Raw genomic sequence first — 17662 nt, forward strand, 5'->3', positions numbered from 1 at the left:
TAAATCCTGCATGCCCTTTGGCTGAAACAGTTTTATTCATCAACCAATAAGAGAAACATATATTCATAGCATACAGAAGGACATCCCCCATCTATCTATGTATCCTTTACCCAAACCTTGGGGTAGCATTCCTGTCTTGTCCTCTATACTTAAATCCTGAACCTGATCCTCCCTTCTGTCTGCTCCCTGGAGGCAGGTCAAGGTTTCTTTAAAAAGAGCCAGGGGCATCCTCTGCCTTTCACATTTTGCCTTGAATTGACAGTTATTCACTGTCAGTATATCAGATCTGTCTGCAGTTAAGCAGTGCCATTTAACAAACAGTTACCCCAATCTAGTTACCATTTCCCTCACATCTGTCAAGTGTCAAGGATATTTCACCAGCTGCTTCACTTTCCTCCACCAGATTCATGCTGCAGTCTACCATTGGGAAAAGTCACTGCTGCTCCCAAACACTAGGGGCCAATAATATGGCATTTTCCTTGCAGTACAAACTGGGCCTGCTACAGAGGAATTTGTGTAATGCAGTATATTATGAACTGTCTATACTATATCTCCTGCCACTAAGGGTGCTCACTTCCCGAGCTGGAATCATGTTAAGGGTCTTCTTCTGTAGTTTGACTCCTACCTATGGCCCAGTGTTGTAAAGAGAAGCTTTTTCTTTGCTAGCTGCTTTGGTTTATCCCCCACCAGCCGCCTGGGCTCTGCCGCATTGTAATCCCCAAATAACACACAAGACGCTGTATTAATTATGAAGCTGTTGGCCTTGCTTGTTTCTTACTGGCTAGCTCTGACTTAAGTATTTACCCCATAATTGTTAATCTATGTATTTCTCTTACTGGAGAATAGTTCCGGTCTTCCTACCCCATGGCGGTTACATCTCGAACTCCTGTGTTTCTCCTACCCAGAGTCCTTCTGGACTCCTAGTCCCTCCTATCTAGATTCCTATTGGCCAGCAGTCCTTTAATGACAAATGCACAGGACTTCCCCCCAACACAGTGTTATAGGTTGACTTCATAGAACAACAGACACAAGAGGCAGAGATTTTCATGCAAAAGGCCAACTGGCTATGCCTTTTATATCAACACTGTAAAGTGTATATAGAGTTGAGCAGATAAAAGTCTAGGCCATCATCAGGTCAGAGGCCTCAGCTATTCCTAGGGGTTGCTCTGAAGCTGAGATGTTCCTTCACAGTCATCCCAGAATGAGGCAAAGAGGCTAGCCTTCTGTCTTAGTTAAAGGGTTATCATAGCTATGATGACTAAAAGCAAGTTGGGAAGGAAGGGGTTTATTTGGCTTATACTTCCATATCATAGTCCATCATTGAAAGAAGTCAAGATAGGAATTCAAAGAGGACAGGTCATAGAGGAGTGCTGCTTACTGGATTGCTCCCTGTAGCTTGTTTGGTTCTTCCCTTCTTTCTTTCTATTTTTTTTAACTTTTCAGAATTCTTTTTAATAGTCAAATGCAGAGGTCTAGTTCAAGTTTCTCTGCCTTCTCCTTGTCTGTGATGACCAGGATATAAAGGTATCTGCTACATCAAACCTTGAACATCACACTATCGTCTTCCTCCTTCTTTTTTGTTGGTTTGTTTTTTGAGACAGGGTTTCTCTCTGTAACAACCCTGGCTGTCCTGGAACTCACTTTGTAGACCAGGCTGGCCTCAAACTCACAGAGATCCTTCTGCCTCTACCCCCTTCCCCCAAATACTGGGATTAAAGGCACAAGCCACCACTGCCAGGCCTCCTTGTTCTTCTTGATCTTGATGGATTTTCCATCCTTCTGCTGGGCTATGAACAGAAAGTTCTTGACTTCCTCAATTTTCTGAGGCACTGATGGACATACTAAAAAAAATGGCAAAACCAAAGCATACACAAAAACTAGCCTGCTTTCTTATAGAATCCAGGACCACTAGCCCAGGGGTAGCAAAATCAATACTGGACTGGGCCATCCTACACCAATCACTAAGAAAATGCCCTACAGGTTTGCCTACAGACCAATCTTATAGAGACATTTTCTCAACTGCAGTTCCCTCCTCTCTGATGACTTTAGCTTGGTCAAGTTGACATAAAATTAGCCAGCACACCTTCATATCCACTTTGAGACCAGAAATAGGTCAGGGGCTAAGTTCAAGAAATTAAATGTTGTTGGACTTGGTGACACCTTTAATCCAAGCACTTGGGAGGCAGAGGCAGACAGATCTCCATGAGTTCAAAGCCAGCCTGGTCTACACAAGTTCTAGGACAGCCAAGGCTACACAATGAGACCTTGTCTAAAAGAAGGGAAAGAAGGGAGGGAGACTAGAGACACAGATGTGGGGACAGAGAGATCAAAAGAGACAGTATACAGAGAAAAGGGGGAAGGAAACAGCTGTTCTTGAGTCCTTCACACTAGTGAAGCCAACAGGAGCCATTTGTGCAGTGTATTTGTGTCAGAGTTGCTGACATATGTGCTAGTGACCAGTGTCCCTAGGAGTGTCTCTTCCTCTAATCCCCCCTTCCATGAAAATCCTGACTGGAGCTTCTGTGAAGAAACCTATTTGGCCAGGGCAGTGGTGATACATTGTCGCAGACTGATGTCTTCAGGGCTGCAGTCGGGACCAGCCAAATAGCCCCAGGTTCATTACTGAGTGGGGGAGTGTGAATGAGGGAAGGCTAGCTATCTGAATTAAAGAAATTGCAGAGACATAAGATCACATCAGGAGGGCATTGTCAATTAATACTGAATGTGCCCAGTTTATTCATGCATCGTCTTAAGTAACCATCCAAAGGTGGGGGACAATGGCAGAAGACATCTATTATCATGTAAAATGGGCAGATAGCAATTACTTCCCTTAATCCTGAAGACACTCCATAGTTGCAGGTACACTTGGCCTTCAGGCACTCCATACCAGCACGTATCACCTAGCCTTCAGAGTGAGTGCAAAACTTGCCTGGGCGTAAGTCTATTGTTATTTAGATAGGAGCCATTCTCCACCAAGGCCAGGACATCCTGCAGTCATTAGTTGATATCTTATAAACAATATGACTCAAGGCTCTCTGAACTCATGGCAGGATGGAATAGATTTCCAACATATGAGCCCCAACAACACATGCCTTTAATACAAGCAGAGGAGGCGGATCTCTGTGAGTTCAAGTCCAGCCTGGTCTACAGAATGAGTTCCAGGACAGCCAGAGCTACACATACACACACACTGAGTCTCAAAAACCAAAATCCAAAAAAAAAAAGAAAAGAAATTAAAGAAAAACAAAGCCTGTTTGGTAGGAATCCTGAGCTTGGGAGAGGAAGCTGCTGGAAGCTGAGCTTAGCTGGGGTGGGGCTAGAGACAATGACAAAGCAATTTGTGATGTGCCTGATGCTCCTGCTCATCTTCTTGTGGCTTCCCCTCATCCTCAGCCACATTCCTCCCTTCCCCATCATTGCTGGCTACAGCTTCTTTACAACCAGCTGCAGCCTGCACCCCTCAATTGGCTGCTCCTGTTCAGATGCAACTGTTCACCCATAACTGTTGAGTCCCCCCACAGCAGATGACACCCATGATCAAGTGTGCTTCATGGTAAAGGAGAGAGCAGAGAGACAAGTTGGGCCCCTGAAGACACAAGTACCAAGACCCACACAGGCACTGAAATATACCACACCACAGGCACGTATCATGTATTTATCCTCACTGAGATTTTTGGCCATTCAAAGTCTGTGATAAGTGACACAGCACCATTAATTTTCCAAAGCTTTTACTGGAATGTCTAGAATAGTAATGTCATGAGATACCATATTTTGGGACATTCCTGCTCTCTATAGTTTAAGAACACAGATCACAATGTTCTTTATATACTTCCACAGAGATTACAATAGGCTTTATTGTTCACAAAGTATTGTCAATTAATTTTTACAAACTATTACAGTTTTAAAGTATTATGTGTTTTCTGTACCAGCACTGAAATGGGTTCAAGGACCAGCACATATGTGGTCCTCGTGTCTGAGATCTGAGCACTGATAGGTGTGCCCTTTTGTCTTTCTCTCCAGGGCAAAATACTTCAAAGGGAAGAAGATCCATGGAGAAATTGACATTAAAGTAGAGCAAGTAAGTTGAGCAGATGGGCTTGGAACTCCATTTTCTGGGCTTTACTTACCTGATGTGGGCAAATTACTGATTTTTGTCTTTTCCAGGCTGAATTCTCTGATCTCAATCTTGTGGCTCATGCCAATGGTGGATTCTCTGTGGACATGGAAGTTCTTCGGAATGGGGTCAAAGTTGTGAGGTGAGTATGAAAAAGACACATTAATGTTAGGGTAGAAAGTATAAAGGACTCCCTTATAACTGGGGGAGAGTCACTAACCCCCTATGCATCTTCAGTGAGCAAAATCTTAGGTACAACATGTGATGGGGGTTCCTAAATAGCCAAGGATCCTAGCAGGTCACAAGGAAACTTTTCAATTGTTCATTCAACAAATATTTGTTAAGCATCTACTTCATGCTAGGTGCTGTCCTCAGCACTTGACACCGACAAATATTTATTTAGCACCTGCTGTATGCCAAGAGCTCTTCTTCATGCTGAATGACTTAGTAGTGAACAAAACACCCCCACAAAAATATAAAAACCGTCTCCCCTTAACTTGTTTTATGAACAGATAAGAAAATGTTAAATCACAAAGCAAAGCCCAAAACAGTAAAGCAGATGTGGGGCTTGTTGGGTGACAATGGGGATTGCAGTTTGGATAGGGTGACCAGGTAGCACAAGAAATAATTGAGAATGTCCTGAAGAAAGTGAAGGAGAGATCCCTGTAGGTATGCTGGGGAAATATTGCAGGCAGAGGGAAGAGCTCACATAACCCCTGAGGCTACAGTCTACTCTGAGCAGCATACTTGGAAGACATCTGGGAGTCTGAAAGACTGACCAGGGACATGACGGAGCTCAGTGGGTAGAGTTGCAAGCTGACCTTCAGCAGACAGGAAAGTCGGAAAAGGAATAAATCACCAGATGGGGAAAGGGTGCGAACAATACTCCAGGCAGAGGGACCAGCTTGTGCATATGGGCAGAGGGAAGCAAACACTTTGCAACTTCCAGAAGCTATGAATACTTAGAAATTCAAAATAGTAGTGGGGAACTTACTGGCTGGTGGGGGTGCCCCCCTCAACATTCCTATCACTGTTCCTAACCCAGGTCTCTGAAGCCAGACTTTGTGCTGATCCGCCAGCATGCCTTCAGCATGGCTCGCAATGGAGATTACCGCAGTTTGGTCATTGGGCTACAGTATGCTGGGATCCCCAGTGTTAACTCTTTGCATTCTGTGTACAACTTCTGTGACAAACCCTGGGTGGTAAGTGACAAGAAGAGTGCTACTGGAGATGGAATTGCTCATAGAAATATGTGGGAATCTGAAGTGACTCTCTTTTAGCAAGTAAGCATGTCTAAAAACCTAACATGTGAGTTAGTTTTATATCACTGTAACAAATACTTGAGAGAATCAACTCACGAAAAGAAATGGCTTATTTTAGGTCAGTTTTCCAAAGTTTCGATTCATGATATATTGGCCCTCTTGCTTTGGGCTAGCAGCAAGACAGGGCGTCATGGTGGAAGCGCACAGTGGGACAAAGCTCCCTCTCTTATGGCCTGGAAGAAAGCAGCAAAGACAGAGAAAAAGGAAGAAGCCAGGGAGCCCCTTTGAGAGTATCCCCAACATCAACCTAAAACATCTTATGTCACACGTCTTAAAGTTTCCACACACACCCCACAACAGTACCACTCTGGGGAACAAAATTTTGACATGAGTCTTGAGGACATTCCAGGTCCAAACTAGCACTTGGGGTCCCAGTTTAGAGACTCCTCTGAGGTAAGTAACGCACTGATCTGTGTCTCCTGGTTCTCCTAGTTTGCCCAGATGGTTCGACTACACAAGAAGCTTGGAACAGAAGAATTCCCTCTGATTGATCAGACTTTCTACCCCAATCACAAAGAGATGGTAAGTCTGGGAGAATAGACTGGGAAAGAGTCAGAACTACTGCAGTATTACCAATAGCTGTATTGGTTGTATGATATCTGAGTGTTACAGGTGGGAACTATAGAGCAATGGTTCTCAACCTGTGCATCACGACTTCTTTGGGAGTCGCATATTAGATATTTACATTACAGTTCATAACAGTAGCAAAATTACAGTTATGAAGTAGCACAAAATAATTGTCTGATTGAGGGTCACCACAACATGAGGAACTATATTAAAGGGTCACAGCATTAGGAAACTTGAGACCCACTGGTATAGAAGAATGAAGTTGCTTTGTGATAAAGTCTGTTATACAGGTTGAGTAGTCTTTGTCCAAATGCTTGGAACTCATAAATGCTTCAGATTTCAGAGGGGTTTTTTGGGGGATTTTGAAATTACTCAAGTCTAAAGTTTTATTTATTTTTATTTTATGTATATGTGTGTTTTTCCTGGATGTGTGTTTGTACACCACATGTGTGCAGTGCCCACAGAGGCCAGGGAAGGGTGCCACTGATATTGGAGTTACAAATATTTATGAGCTGCCATTGTGGGTGCTAGAAACTGAACCTTGGTCTTCTGTAAGAGCTCTTAATCCTTTAGCAATCTCTCCAGCCTGAGACCTGTTAATCCTGAGATTTGCAAGACAAAAACCAGTTCCACAATTTTGGAGCCAAATGTGAAGCAAACTTTAATAAATACTACCAAGGATGAACTTTGGTCAGGACGACCCTCTGGAATTTCCAGCAGAGTGACCACAAGACATGTGTTGTAGGGGCTATTTAAGGACAAACCTATATGGCCACTATATTTTCCCATGTAGTTTGGCTGTTATTTTTCCAAGAACTCTCAACATCCCAGGAAATTACCTGATCCGTAGCAGGTGGGGCTTACAGGTTAACTTTAACATTGAATCTTAGAGACCCATTTCTAAAGATGAAATTAATGTTTCACATACTCCTTATTCATATAATTCAAAGTTATCTTATACAAAATTTTAATAAGCCTGTGTTTTGACTGCTACTTGTCACATGAGGTCACACATAGGACATGACACTTGTGGAGCATATGGAGGCACTCAAAAGATTTCAGAATTGGGAACATTTCAGAGTTTAGATTTTTGATGAGGGATGGTCAACCGAGACCACAAATTTCCTAAAGATACATATATTAATTAAGTCACTGATCCCAATATTTATTAAATACTATTTTCATGTTGTTCACTATTACCATATTAGATATGTGTTTCTAATGTGAATTAGCTGGATTAACATAATGAGTCAGATTTCATTCCATTGTAACAAACGTTATGAAATATTCCTCCTGATAAAAATTTTACCCATATTTCAAACTAGACGGGCAATAAAAAGTTTCAATAGCAGTATTATAAATTATTTACAAATAGAAATTGAATCATTGTTTATTACCATAAAATATAATCACTATTAATACAAATGCTCATGAATACTACAAATCATTGTAATTGATATAAATTGTGGGTATCAATATTACAAATGAAATTAGAATTTTTACTAGAAATCAAATAACCAGCCAGATGTGGTGGTATAGGTATGTAATTCCAACACTTAGGAGGCAGAGGCAGAAGGATTATGAGTTTGAGGCTAGCCTGACTACATAGAAATAAAATAATCATTACTAGCATCATCAAAATGTATATGTAACCGTATCACAAATTATGCTTGCATACAAATTAGAAGTATCTGTTTTGAAATGCATTCATATAAAAGTATCATTACTAATATCTGATGTAACAACTTGTAGACCAGGCTGGTCTCAAACTCACAGAGATCCGCCTGCCTCTGTCTCCTGAGTGCTGGGATTAAAGGCATGCACCACCACTGCCTGGCTACAAATTATGGTTATCAATATACACGATTAGTATTTATGCTGAGAAGAAATCAAATTGTTAATATTTCAGTGGCTATTATAGTTACTGATATTTACATTATTGTTACTACAAATTGTAAGTACTGTGGTTATGAGTTACATTTTAGTTACAAATAGAAATTGAATTGTTGTTAGTAATTCCATCAAAGTTTAGAATTAATTGCTAATATTTTCCAATGCTATAAATTATATTTGCTTACATGAATAAACATTACCAATTTTATGGCTTAAATTATAATTAAACTATCAGTGGAAATCTAGCATTATTGAATTTATTACTAATATTGCAAGTATCATGGTTGCTCATATAAATTAACAGTGTATGAATTAGGTTTATTTACATTTTAAACCATTAGGTGTTTGCTTTATTGTTGTTGCTGGGTTTTTGTTGTTGCTTGGGTTTTTGAGACAGGGTTTCTCTGTGTAACAACCCTGGCTATCCTGGAACTCACTTTGTAGACCAGGTTAGCCTCAAACTCACAGAGATCTGCCTTCCTTTGACTCTCGAGTGCTGGGACTAAAGGCGTGTGCCACCATGCCTGGTCAAACCGTTAGTTTTAAGGAAATCCAATTTGTTTATCACCGTTATCTCACATTCTTTGAGAACCAGTTCAGTAAAATGTCAATATGAGCATTGACCCCATAGCTGGGATTTCTGCATGGAAATCCTACCACTATGACTTATTATCTACTAGCACAAGAGATTTTATTTAAATGCCTTGCACCTCAATTTATCCAGCAGTAAAATGCAGGTGATAATATTTCTTGCATCATAGAGTTGATGTATGAATTAAACTACTTAAGATGGTTAAATGGTAAAACCCCAGCACCTGGCATATCTTAACTGCTGATTGTGTTGGTAAGAGTTTTTTTTCTATTCCTAGGTGATTGTTTTGTTTATGTTGTTGTTGTTTTTTGGGGTTCTTTTGGTTTTTTAGGTGATTGTTTTTTATCATGAAAGGGTGTTGGACTTTATGTCAAGTACTTTTGATGTTTTATTGACATGATTATGGGGCTTTTGCTCTTTATTTCATGAATATACTATATTACATTAATTGATTTTCATGTAAACTGATAGTTTCATAAATGTGTTTATGTTGTATCTGGGTATAAAATTTGCATTACTGGGCTAAAACTCACTTGGACTTAGTGAATCCATTGTGGGATTCAGATAGCATATTGTTAAGATTATGATATCTGTGTTTGTAAGGAGTACTGAACTACTATTTTCTTTTCTAATGTAGTTTAGGTATCCTGATACTATGGGAAGGAAATTGATGTAATTTATTCTTTAAATAAATACTTGGTGCAACTAGTCAGGAAGACCTCTAGTACAAGGCACATTTTCTGTATTTTATTTTATTATACTGGATTATATAAGGCCATTTTCATTAGAGTATATATTGTACTTTGAGCAACACCTGCCCCATAGCTGGCTACACGCCCCTTTCATTTTTTTCCCCTTTCCATTCGGTCCCCAGACAATTCTGGTTCTACTTTTGTGGCATTTATATATGCAATTTTTTGCATCTATAAAAAATCTAGGACCCACAGAAAATTTTGTCTTTATGAAACTTATTTAATTCACTTACTATGATTATCTGCAGTTACAGTCAGTCGTTTTCTTGCAGATGAAATAACCTCATTTTCCTTTATTCAAAAAATTTCATTTTGTGTATGACCACATTTTCTTCATGTGCTTCTGTTGAGATAGAGAGATACCAATATTGGTTCCATAATTTAGCTATTGTGAAAACTGCTGTGATAACTTTTGGATAAATACCCAGGCATAATGTAGCTAGGTCTGCTTATAGATAGGTCTGTTTTACTTTTCTGAGAATTTAACATAAGACCCAAAACTCTAAAACTTATAGAAAAAGTAGGAAAAATACTTCATGTTATTGGAATGGACAAGCACTTTCTAAATAGGATTATAGTAACTCATGAAGTTAAGGCTAACGATTGATAAATGGAACTTCATGAGGAAACAGTTAATAGGGAAAAAATCTTTACTAGCTGACAAAGGATTGATATGTACAATATACAAGGAACTCAGTAATCTAAATAGCAAAAACTTAAATAACCCAATCAATAGACTGGCTAATTAAATAAGCAGACAGTCCTCAAAAAATAAATCACCCATGAACATGAAAAAAGTTCAACATTACTAGCCACCAGAAAAATACAAATTAAAACTATATTGAGATTTCATCCACCCTAATCATAATGTTAGTCATCAAGGACACAAATAAGGCTATTGCTGGCATATGTGTTATTTGGTACATCTTCTTGATGAATTGATCTTATTATATCTTATTATTATATAATTATTATAATCTTATTATTATCTCTAATGCTAATTTCTTTCAAAGTCTGCTTTCTCTAATATTTGTATAGACATTCTAGCTCTCTTTTTGTTAGTATTTACGTGGTATCTTTTTCCATCAACCCATGTTCTTCCTATTTTTGTATTTAAGTATAAAAAAGGCAGCCAAGCTGGGCGGTGGTGGCTCATGCCTTTAATCCCAGCATTCGGGAGGCAGAGGCAGATGGATCTCTGTGAGTTCAAGGTCAGCCTGGTGCACAGAGCGAGTTCCAGGACAGCCTCCAAAACAATACAGAGAAACCCTGTCTCGAAAAACAAACAAAAAAAATGTCAGCCAGGACCCACATAGCAGAAGGAGAGAACCAACTCCCACAGGTTGTACCATGATCTTCACATGGTGCATTGTAACATGGGTGTATATGTGGATACATACACACAATAAATAGATGTAATAAAGGATTTTTTTTTGTTTTATAAGAATGTTGTCGAGCTAGATGTGGTGGTGCATTCCTTTAGTCCTAGCACTCAGGAAGCAGGGTCAGCAGGAACTTTGTGAATTTGAGGCTAGCCTGGATTACATAGCTCCAGGATAGGTAGGATGAGACTCTGTCTCAAAAACAGAAAAATAAATGAATAACCAAAACCAACAAACAAGAACAAAAATGCTGTCCATACACAAAAATATTAAAAATAAATAAGTAGATGAAAAAAGGTGCCTTGTAGACAGCATATAATTAGGTGATGGTTTACATCCATTATGCTTTTTTAGGAAGCTTTTTATTTTTTAAATTTTTATACTCATGAGTATTTGCCTGCATGTGTGATGGCTGCCACGTGGGTGCTGGAAACTGAACCTAAGTCTTCTTCAAGAGCAGCAAGTGCTCTTATCTGCTGAGCCATCTCTCTGCTCTCCATCCCCACAAGGTTTCTCTGTGTAACAACCCTAACCATCCTGGAGTTTGCTCAGTAGACCAGGCTGGCCTAGAACTCACAGAGACCCACCTGCCCCTGCCTCCCAAGTGCTGGGATTAAAGGCATAGGCCACCACAGCTCTGTTCCCATTCTGCCTTTTAAACTGAGTGTTTAGTTTTTCATTTAATGTAATTACTAGTAAGTTATAATTTATGTTTGCAATTTTTACTTATTTTATTTCTTTTTTTCTTTAAGACAGTGTCTCACTTTACAGTTCCGGATGGCCTTGAATTTACAAGGTAGCTCAGACTGGTCTTAAATATAATCCTTCTGCCTTGGTCCCCTAGGATTAAAGGCATTTTCTACCACGCAAAACTAAATATGAGTGCTTCTGGTGGTACTGGGATTTGAACCCATGGTCTTATGCATGCTATGCCAGTGTTTACCACCGAGATAGACTCCTGCCCGCTCCTTTTATTCCTTATTGTTTCATTTTTGAAACAGAGTTTCTCTGTGTAGCTGTGACTATCCTGAAACTCAGGATACAGACCAGACTTGCCTCGAACTCACAGAGATGGACCTGCCTCTACCTCATGAGTACTGAGACTAATATTTCACTACACCCAGCTCTTCTTTTATTCTTATGTTTGCAATTTTGAATTTTCTCAATATTTGCTTTTCAAACATATTTATTCCTTAATGAACATATTTATTTTTCAATTTTTTCAAACATATTTATTCCTTAATAAATTTTATTTTCAATATTCTCTTGAAAAGCACTTTAATTATCCTGATTCTTTTCTGATTAAAACAATATTGCTTTTATGTATAGCATGCACAAGGTCCTGGGTTTGATCCATAAATAAATAAATAAATAAATAAATAAATAAATAAATAAATAAAATGTTAGTGTTTTCCCAAAGGATTATAATTGATTTAAGTCTAATTGGAACTAATTTCAGTAGCAAATTTTTCCTCTGTATACTTTTATAGCTTTATTCTCATGTTTCTTTGTGCTATTATTGGCAAACAAATAATAATATTTACCAATTGTGTGTCAAAGACAATCAGTGTAATCATATCTTATATAGTTGCTTTTTAAGTCAGGGAAGAAACACGTATATCAAGCCAAAGCATTCATGTCATTATTTGTATTTACCTATAGAGACAGGCTTGGTCCAAATGCCTAGAATCACAAAATTTGGAGGTAGAGGTAGTAGAGTCGGTGGGTCAAGGTCAGCTTCAGCAACATAAGAGTCCCAAGAACTACAAGAGACTATCTCAAGAACACATGCATACATATAAAACATCTGTGTGGTTATCATAAGAGTTCTTTATTTCTTTATGAAGATTTCAGTTACTAGAGTGTCATTTCATTCGAGTTTTTTTTTTCTCTTGCTTTTTGTGTTTCAAGTCAGGGTTTCTGTGTGTATCCCTAGCTGTCCTGGAACTCACTATATAGAGACTGGCCTTGAACTCAAAGAGATCCACCAGCCTCTGCCTCCTGAGTGCTGGGATTAAAGTTGTGCACCACCACTGTCCAGCTAAGAAACTGTTTTCATGGAAAAATACATACATACATGTGTATATTTAAAATCACTGCTCTGTAGACTTTGTCTAGTAAGTTCAACATCTCAGCTTAAAGAGAAATGTTAAATGACTCTTATTGTCCCTGTGTTTATGCCATATTTTCTTATTTCTTTGCATAGTTCATAAATTTTTGTTGAAGCTGTCCATCTTAATCATATGTAGCACTGGGCGGTGGCGGCGCACTCCTTTAATCCCAGCACTCGGGAGGCAGAGGCAGGTGGATCTCTGTGAGTTCGAGGCCAGGCTGGACCGACAGCCTCCAAAACAATACAGAGAAACCCTGTCTCGTAAAAACCAAAAAAAAAAAAAAAAAAGAGATTGGAATACAGATGACCCGACTTCAGGGTTCATGCCTGCATAGAAATTAGGTCACAGTTAGTAACACTGCACATTTAGTTATTATAAAAATTCCATGATATCCTTTTCTATAGGTCTCAGGCTGGAGTTCCAACTCAGGCCTGTGTGCCTGCCTGTTAGGTAAGTGCACTGACACATCTCCTTCTTGAGAGGTTCATATTTTTTTGTTGCTTTGTTTTTGAGAAAAGCTCTCTCTGTGTAGCCCCAGATGTCCTGGATCTTGCTATACAGTCCAAACTAGACTCAAAAGCACTGAGATCCACCTGTCTCTACCTCTCTAGTGAAGAGATTAAAGGTATATGCCACCACACCTACATGACTTACATGTTTTTATGTAAAAATATCTGACAAGTTGGGACCGGAGAGATGGCTCAGCATCTAAGATCAATGGCTATTCTGCCAGAGGACCTGAATTCAATTCCCAGCATCCATATGGTGGTTCACAAACGGCCAAAACTCCAGTCCCGGGCGAACTGATGCACTCTTTAAGATTCCTTGGGCACAGACATACATGCAGGCAAAACTACTCATACGCATGAAACTAAAAACTGAAAATGGAAAAAAGTGTCCAAAGGGCAATAGCTGCACTCTTACAGGCCTCAGGACTTGACCTGACTGGGGCTGTGAGGGAATGAAGAAAAGACATACACAGAAACACAGACATGCATATGAAGAAAAACTGTGGTTGGATGGTCTAGGCTCTCTGATGGAGAAACCTACAGCCCTCTTCCCTTCATCCCTGGCTTGGTGTGCTTATTATATATAGTTGAACAAGGAGGTGGTGTTATTGCATTCAGTTGGACAAGAAGATGGGTTTTAAAATATACAGTTGGATCAAAGAAACAAGGGATTTTTGGTTTGTTTGTTTGTTTGTTTGTTTGTTTTGAAACAGATTTTCTCTGTAGCTTTGCAGTCTGTCCTGGAACTCACTTTGTAGACCAGGCTGGCCTCAACCTCACAAAAATCCACCTGTCTCTGCTTCCCAAGTGCTGGGATTAAAGGCGTGCACCGGCCATCACCAGGCAAGTTTAGCTAATCTTGATAGGAGCAGTCTTTAGGTCTTAAACATGGGGGGGGTGCTACAGGAACATTTTCTGCACACACTGTCTACGTTTGCATTTGGACTCCTGAGAAAGGTTTTACCATCTCTCTTAGCATTACTCAAGGAAGGCTTTGCCTCTCTCATAGGGCCAAAACCCTGAAGTACTTGACAAGTAATGCCCATGTCAACAGCACACACTTGCTCAGGATTTCTGTAGATGGAGTTCTCCAGTCCCAACTGCCTGCTCCCAAATAACCAACATGGAGGCTCGACATACTTATAAATGCTCTGCTAATAGCTCAGGCTTGTTACTAGCTAACCCTGACATTTTAAACTAACCCATATTCCTTATTTACACTCTGCCATACAATGGTACCTTTATTAGCACATTCATCTCCTGCTCCTGGCTGGAGACTCTTCTGACTCCACCCAGCATTCTGTCTATCTCAGGATGTCTTGTTCAATCTCTTCCTGCCCAGCTATTGGCAAATCAGCTTTTCATTAACAATGGGAGTAGTAATACATATTTATAGTGTACAAAAGGATTATTCCACAGCAGACTTCATTCAATCACTCCCCACAGGGCAAATACACTTCATAATCATCTTCCAAGTCTTACTACTCTAAAAGGTCTGGGTAAGGACTGAGACGCCCATTTTTAATTAATTTATTTATTATGTATACAGTGTTCTGTCTACATGTATCCCTGCATTCCCAAAGAGGGCACCATATCTCATTACAGATGGTTGTGAGCCACCATATTATTGCTATAAATTGAACTCAGGGCCTCTAGAAGAGCAGCCAGTGCTCTAACGTTTGAGCCATCTCTCCAGTCTTATGATGCCCTTTTATTAAGAAGAAGAACTGAGGCTCAGGAGAGGGACAAACCAATCCTCAGGTCATGAACTGGCCTGGATCTCACGCTGTGTAATTCACAGGGCTGTGACCCTCCCATGCATTTAACCTCAGCTATGATAGAATCTTTCTCAAAGAGGGTCACAAATGGACATGCTGAGGGAGGGTGTCAGTGGTTTTCCTATAAAAGTGGTGGGGAATGGGGACTCCCAGAACTACAAACACTGCCATGAGCTTGTGCCAAGTCTCGCAGAAAATGGTCTTGTATGATGTTCTGCGCTCTGTGTACCCTGAGGTACTTATTAGCCCAGTCCATACTGCACCTGGTGCTGTTGCAATTGTTGCCAGGGCATTGCCCAACTAAGCTGCAATACCCATGGGTCAGAAAAGACTGCAGGGATGAAACACTCTGGAGACAGTTTCAAGGAACAGCATCTGCTTTATTTTAGGTGAGCTGCCACACGTATTATGGAAGCCTATTGACTGTGATTGGTTAACACATTGAATAGTGAGCACTCATACTACCAGGGTCTCTATGCAGAAGCAGCACATAAAAGGAGACATGAAGAGTGCAGACATGTCCCCAGGCCAGCTATTGGCTATGCATGCTACTTCTGATTTCTGGGAATATTCTGTTCTGGTGGTGTGCTATGCTTCTTACTTAGAAGCACAGCATGCCAGGCTACCTGCATTTTCTCCTACACACTGGGTCTGGCTACAGGTCCTACCTACATGGTGGACAGGTTGGTGGAAGAATGGCTCTTGGGACTGGAGAGATGGCCCAAGGGTTAAGAACACTGGCTGCTCTTCCAGAAGACCCAGGTTCAATTCCCAGCGCCCACATGGAGGCTCACAGCTGTCTATAACTCCAGTTCCAGAGGATCAGGCATCCTCATACAGACATATATGCAGGAAACACCAAAGCACATAAATAAATAAATTAAAAAAAAAGAATGGCTCTTGATACTAAGTTTCATCCTTCCCCTGCCACTTTCTGTTTTTTCCAAGGGACAAAATGTTAAGAACTCTAAGCCAGGCGGTGGTGGCGCACGCCTTTAATCCCAGCACTCGGGAGGCAGAGGCCGGGCTGGACCGACAGCCTCCAAAACAATACAGAGAAACCCTGTCTCGTAAAAACCAAAAACCAAAAAAAAAAAAAAAAAAAAAAAAAAAAAAAGAACTCTAGGGAACAGGCACTGAAGTCAGGGAGTCACATTGGTATTCAGGGAGCTGGTACTAGAGTTTGATGACTGGACAGAAGCTGCCAAAATCGACATCTGAAACAATGTCAACAAAGTTACTAGGGCCAAAACAGGACCTCAACATCTCCCTTGCAGTTATACCCATCAACACAGTCTTTATGCAAACATTGCTGCTACACCAGGCATTCCCTACTCAAGTGAATAAGTACATGTGCCCAAAATCTGCCTGGTGTAGGATAGGTATAATGATGCCTGCCTGTATCGCCAGGGTTAAGGAGAGTGAGGCAGGAGGATCATGAGTTCAAAGCCAGCTTAGGCTACATAACGATTCCAGGCTAGTCTGAACAATATAGGAGATATTTATTGTCCTTTAAAAATTTTGGGGGGCTGGAGAGATAGGTCAGTGGTTAAGAGCACTGACTGCTCTTCCAGAGGACACAGGTTTAATTCCTAGCACCCACATGGCAGCTAATAACTGTCTGTAACTCCAAGATCTGACACCTTCACACAGACATATATGCAGGCAAAACACCAATGACCATAAAATAAAAATAAATTTAATTTTTAAAAAAATTCTGCCTATCAATATAGAGTATAACTTTGGCCTGGTGGAACCTCCCAGAAATGTAAAAACTATAAGGCAGGACCACAGAGGATTCAGAGGGCCACACATGGTGACCTAGGACATCCTGCAGGTGCTGACTTGGGTGTTTTGTTTTGTTTTGTTTGGCAAGTTGGATCAATGAACTGCACTCCCAATCCAACAGCCCAAGACAAGTGTTAATTCTTTTTCTTTGTTTAGTGTTTTGGTGTGTGTGTGTGTGTGTGTACACGTGTATGTACATTTGAGAAAGGATCACCCTATGTAACCCAAGCTGGCTTTAAACTTACGATCATCCTGACTAAGCCCTCTGCATGCTAGGATTGCAGGCAAGGATACCGTGCCTAGCTGTTCTTGTTGATAGGAGCAGTGCCTAGTCTGATAGGAGGGAATTTGAATTTCCTTTTATTAATCAACGAAGGCACATTGGAGTCATTTGTTTGTTTGTTCAAGCAAATTTATGTCAACACAATACTTCAGTGTTCTCTTGAGGGTCTCAGTCTGAAATTCTGGTTTCCAGAGTCAGGACCCTGGGAAGGGGTTGGATAGACCTGGGTCCATCTGTGGGAACTGGAAATCCTAGAAAGATGTTTGTCATCTCATTCAAATTTTACAGAAAAAGATGATTAAGAAATTTGAGAGTCACTCCAGAAACCTGGGTGATCCTAATTTTAAACCCTATGTGGGCCTAAGGGATAGAGGCTAATTTTAGAGTGTTTGCTGCTTGCCTATAAAGCCCTAGGTTCAATCCCTAATAGCACACAGGAAAAAAGAAAATAAATATGTCAAACCCTAATTCCATATCTGTGTTCAGTGTTTTCTGCAGAATTGGTCAGGATAAAAGCAACAAGAGGAGAGTAGATGAGAGTTATTGATTTCAGCATCATTCCTTTTCC

General features: G+C 40.2%; 1 protein-coding gene across 2 annotated transcripts in view; it reads left to right on the plus strand.

Moving 5' to 3' along the window:
• Syn1 (synapsin I) overlaps nt 1–17662 on the plus strand; it is a 41076-nt gene that overhangs the window by 7916 nt on the left and 15498 nt on the right. For both annotated transcript variants that reach the window (XM_005085714.4, XM_005085715.4), the window contains exons 2-5: nt 4021–4078; nt 4165–4256; nt 5160–5316; nt 5869–5958. In XM_005085714.4, coding sequence (XP_005085771.1) covers nt 4021–4078; nt 4165–4256; nt 5160–5316; nt 5869–5958 — 397 coding nt within the window. The remainder of the gene's footprint in view (nt 1–4020; nt 4079–4164; nt 4257–5159; nt 5317–5868; nt 5959–17662) is intronic.

This window comes from Mesocricetus auratus, unplaced genomic scaffold, assembly GCF_017639785.1.
Source record: "Mesocricetus auratus isolate SY011 unplaced genomic scaffold, BCM_Maur_2.0 Super-Scaffold_100033, whole genome shotgun sequence".
Classification (NCBI taxonomy): Eukaryota; Metazoa; Chordata; class Mammalia; order Rodentia; family Cricetidae; genus Mesocricetus; species Mesocricetus auratus.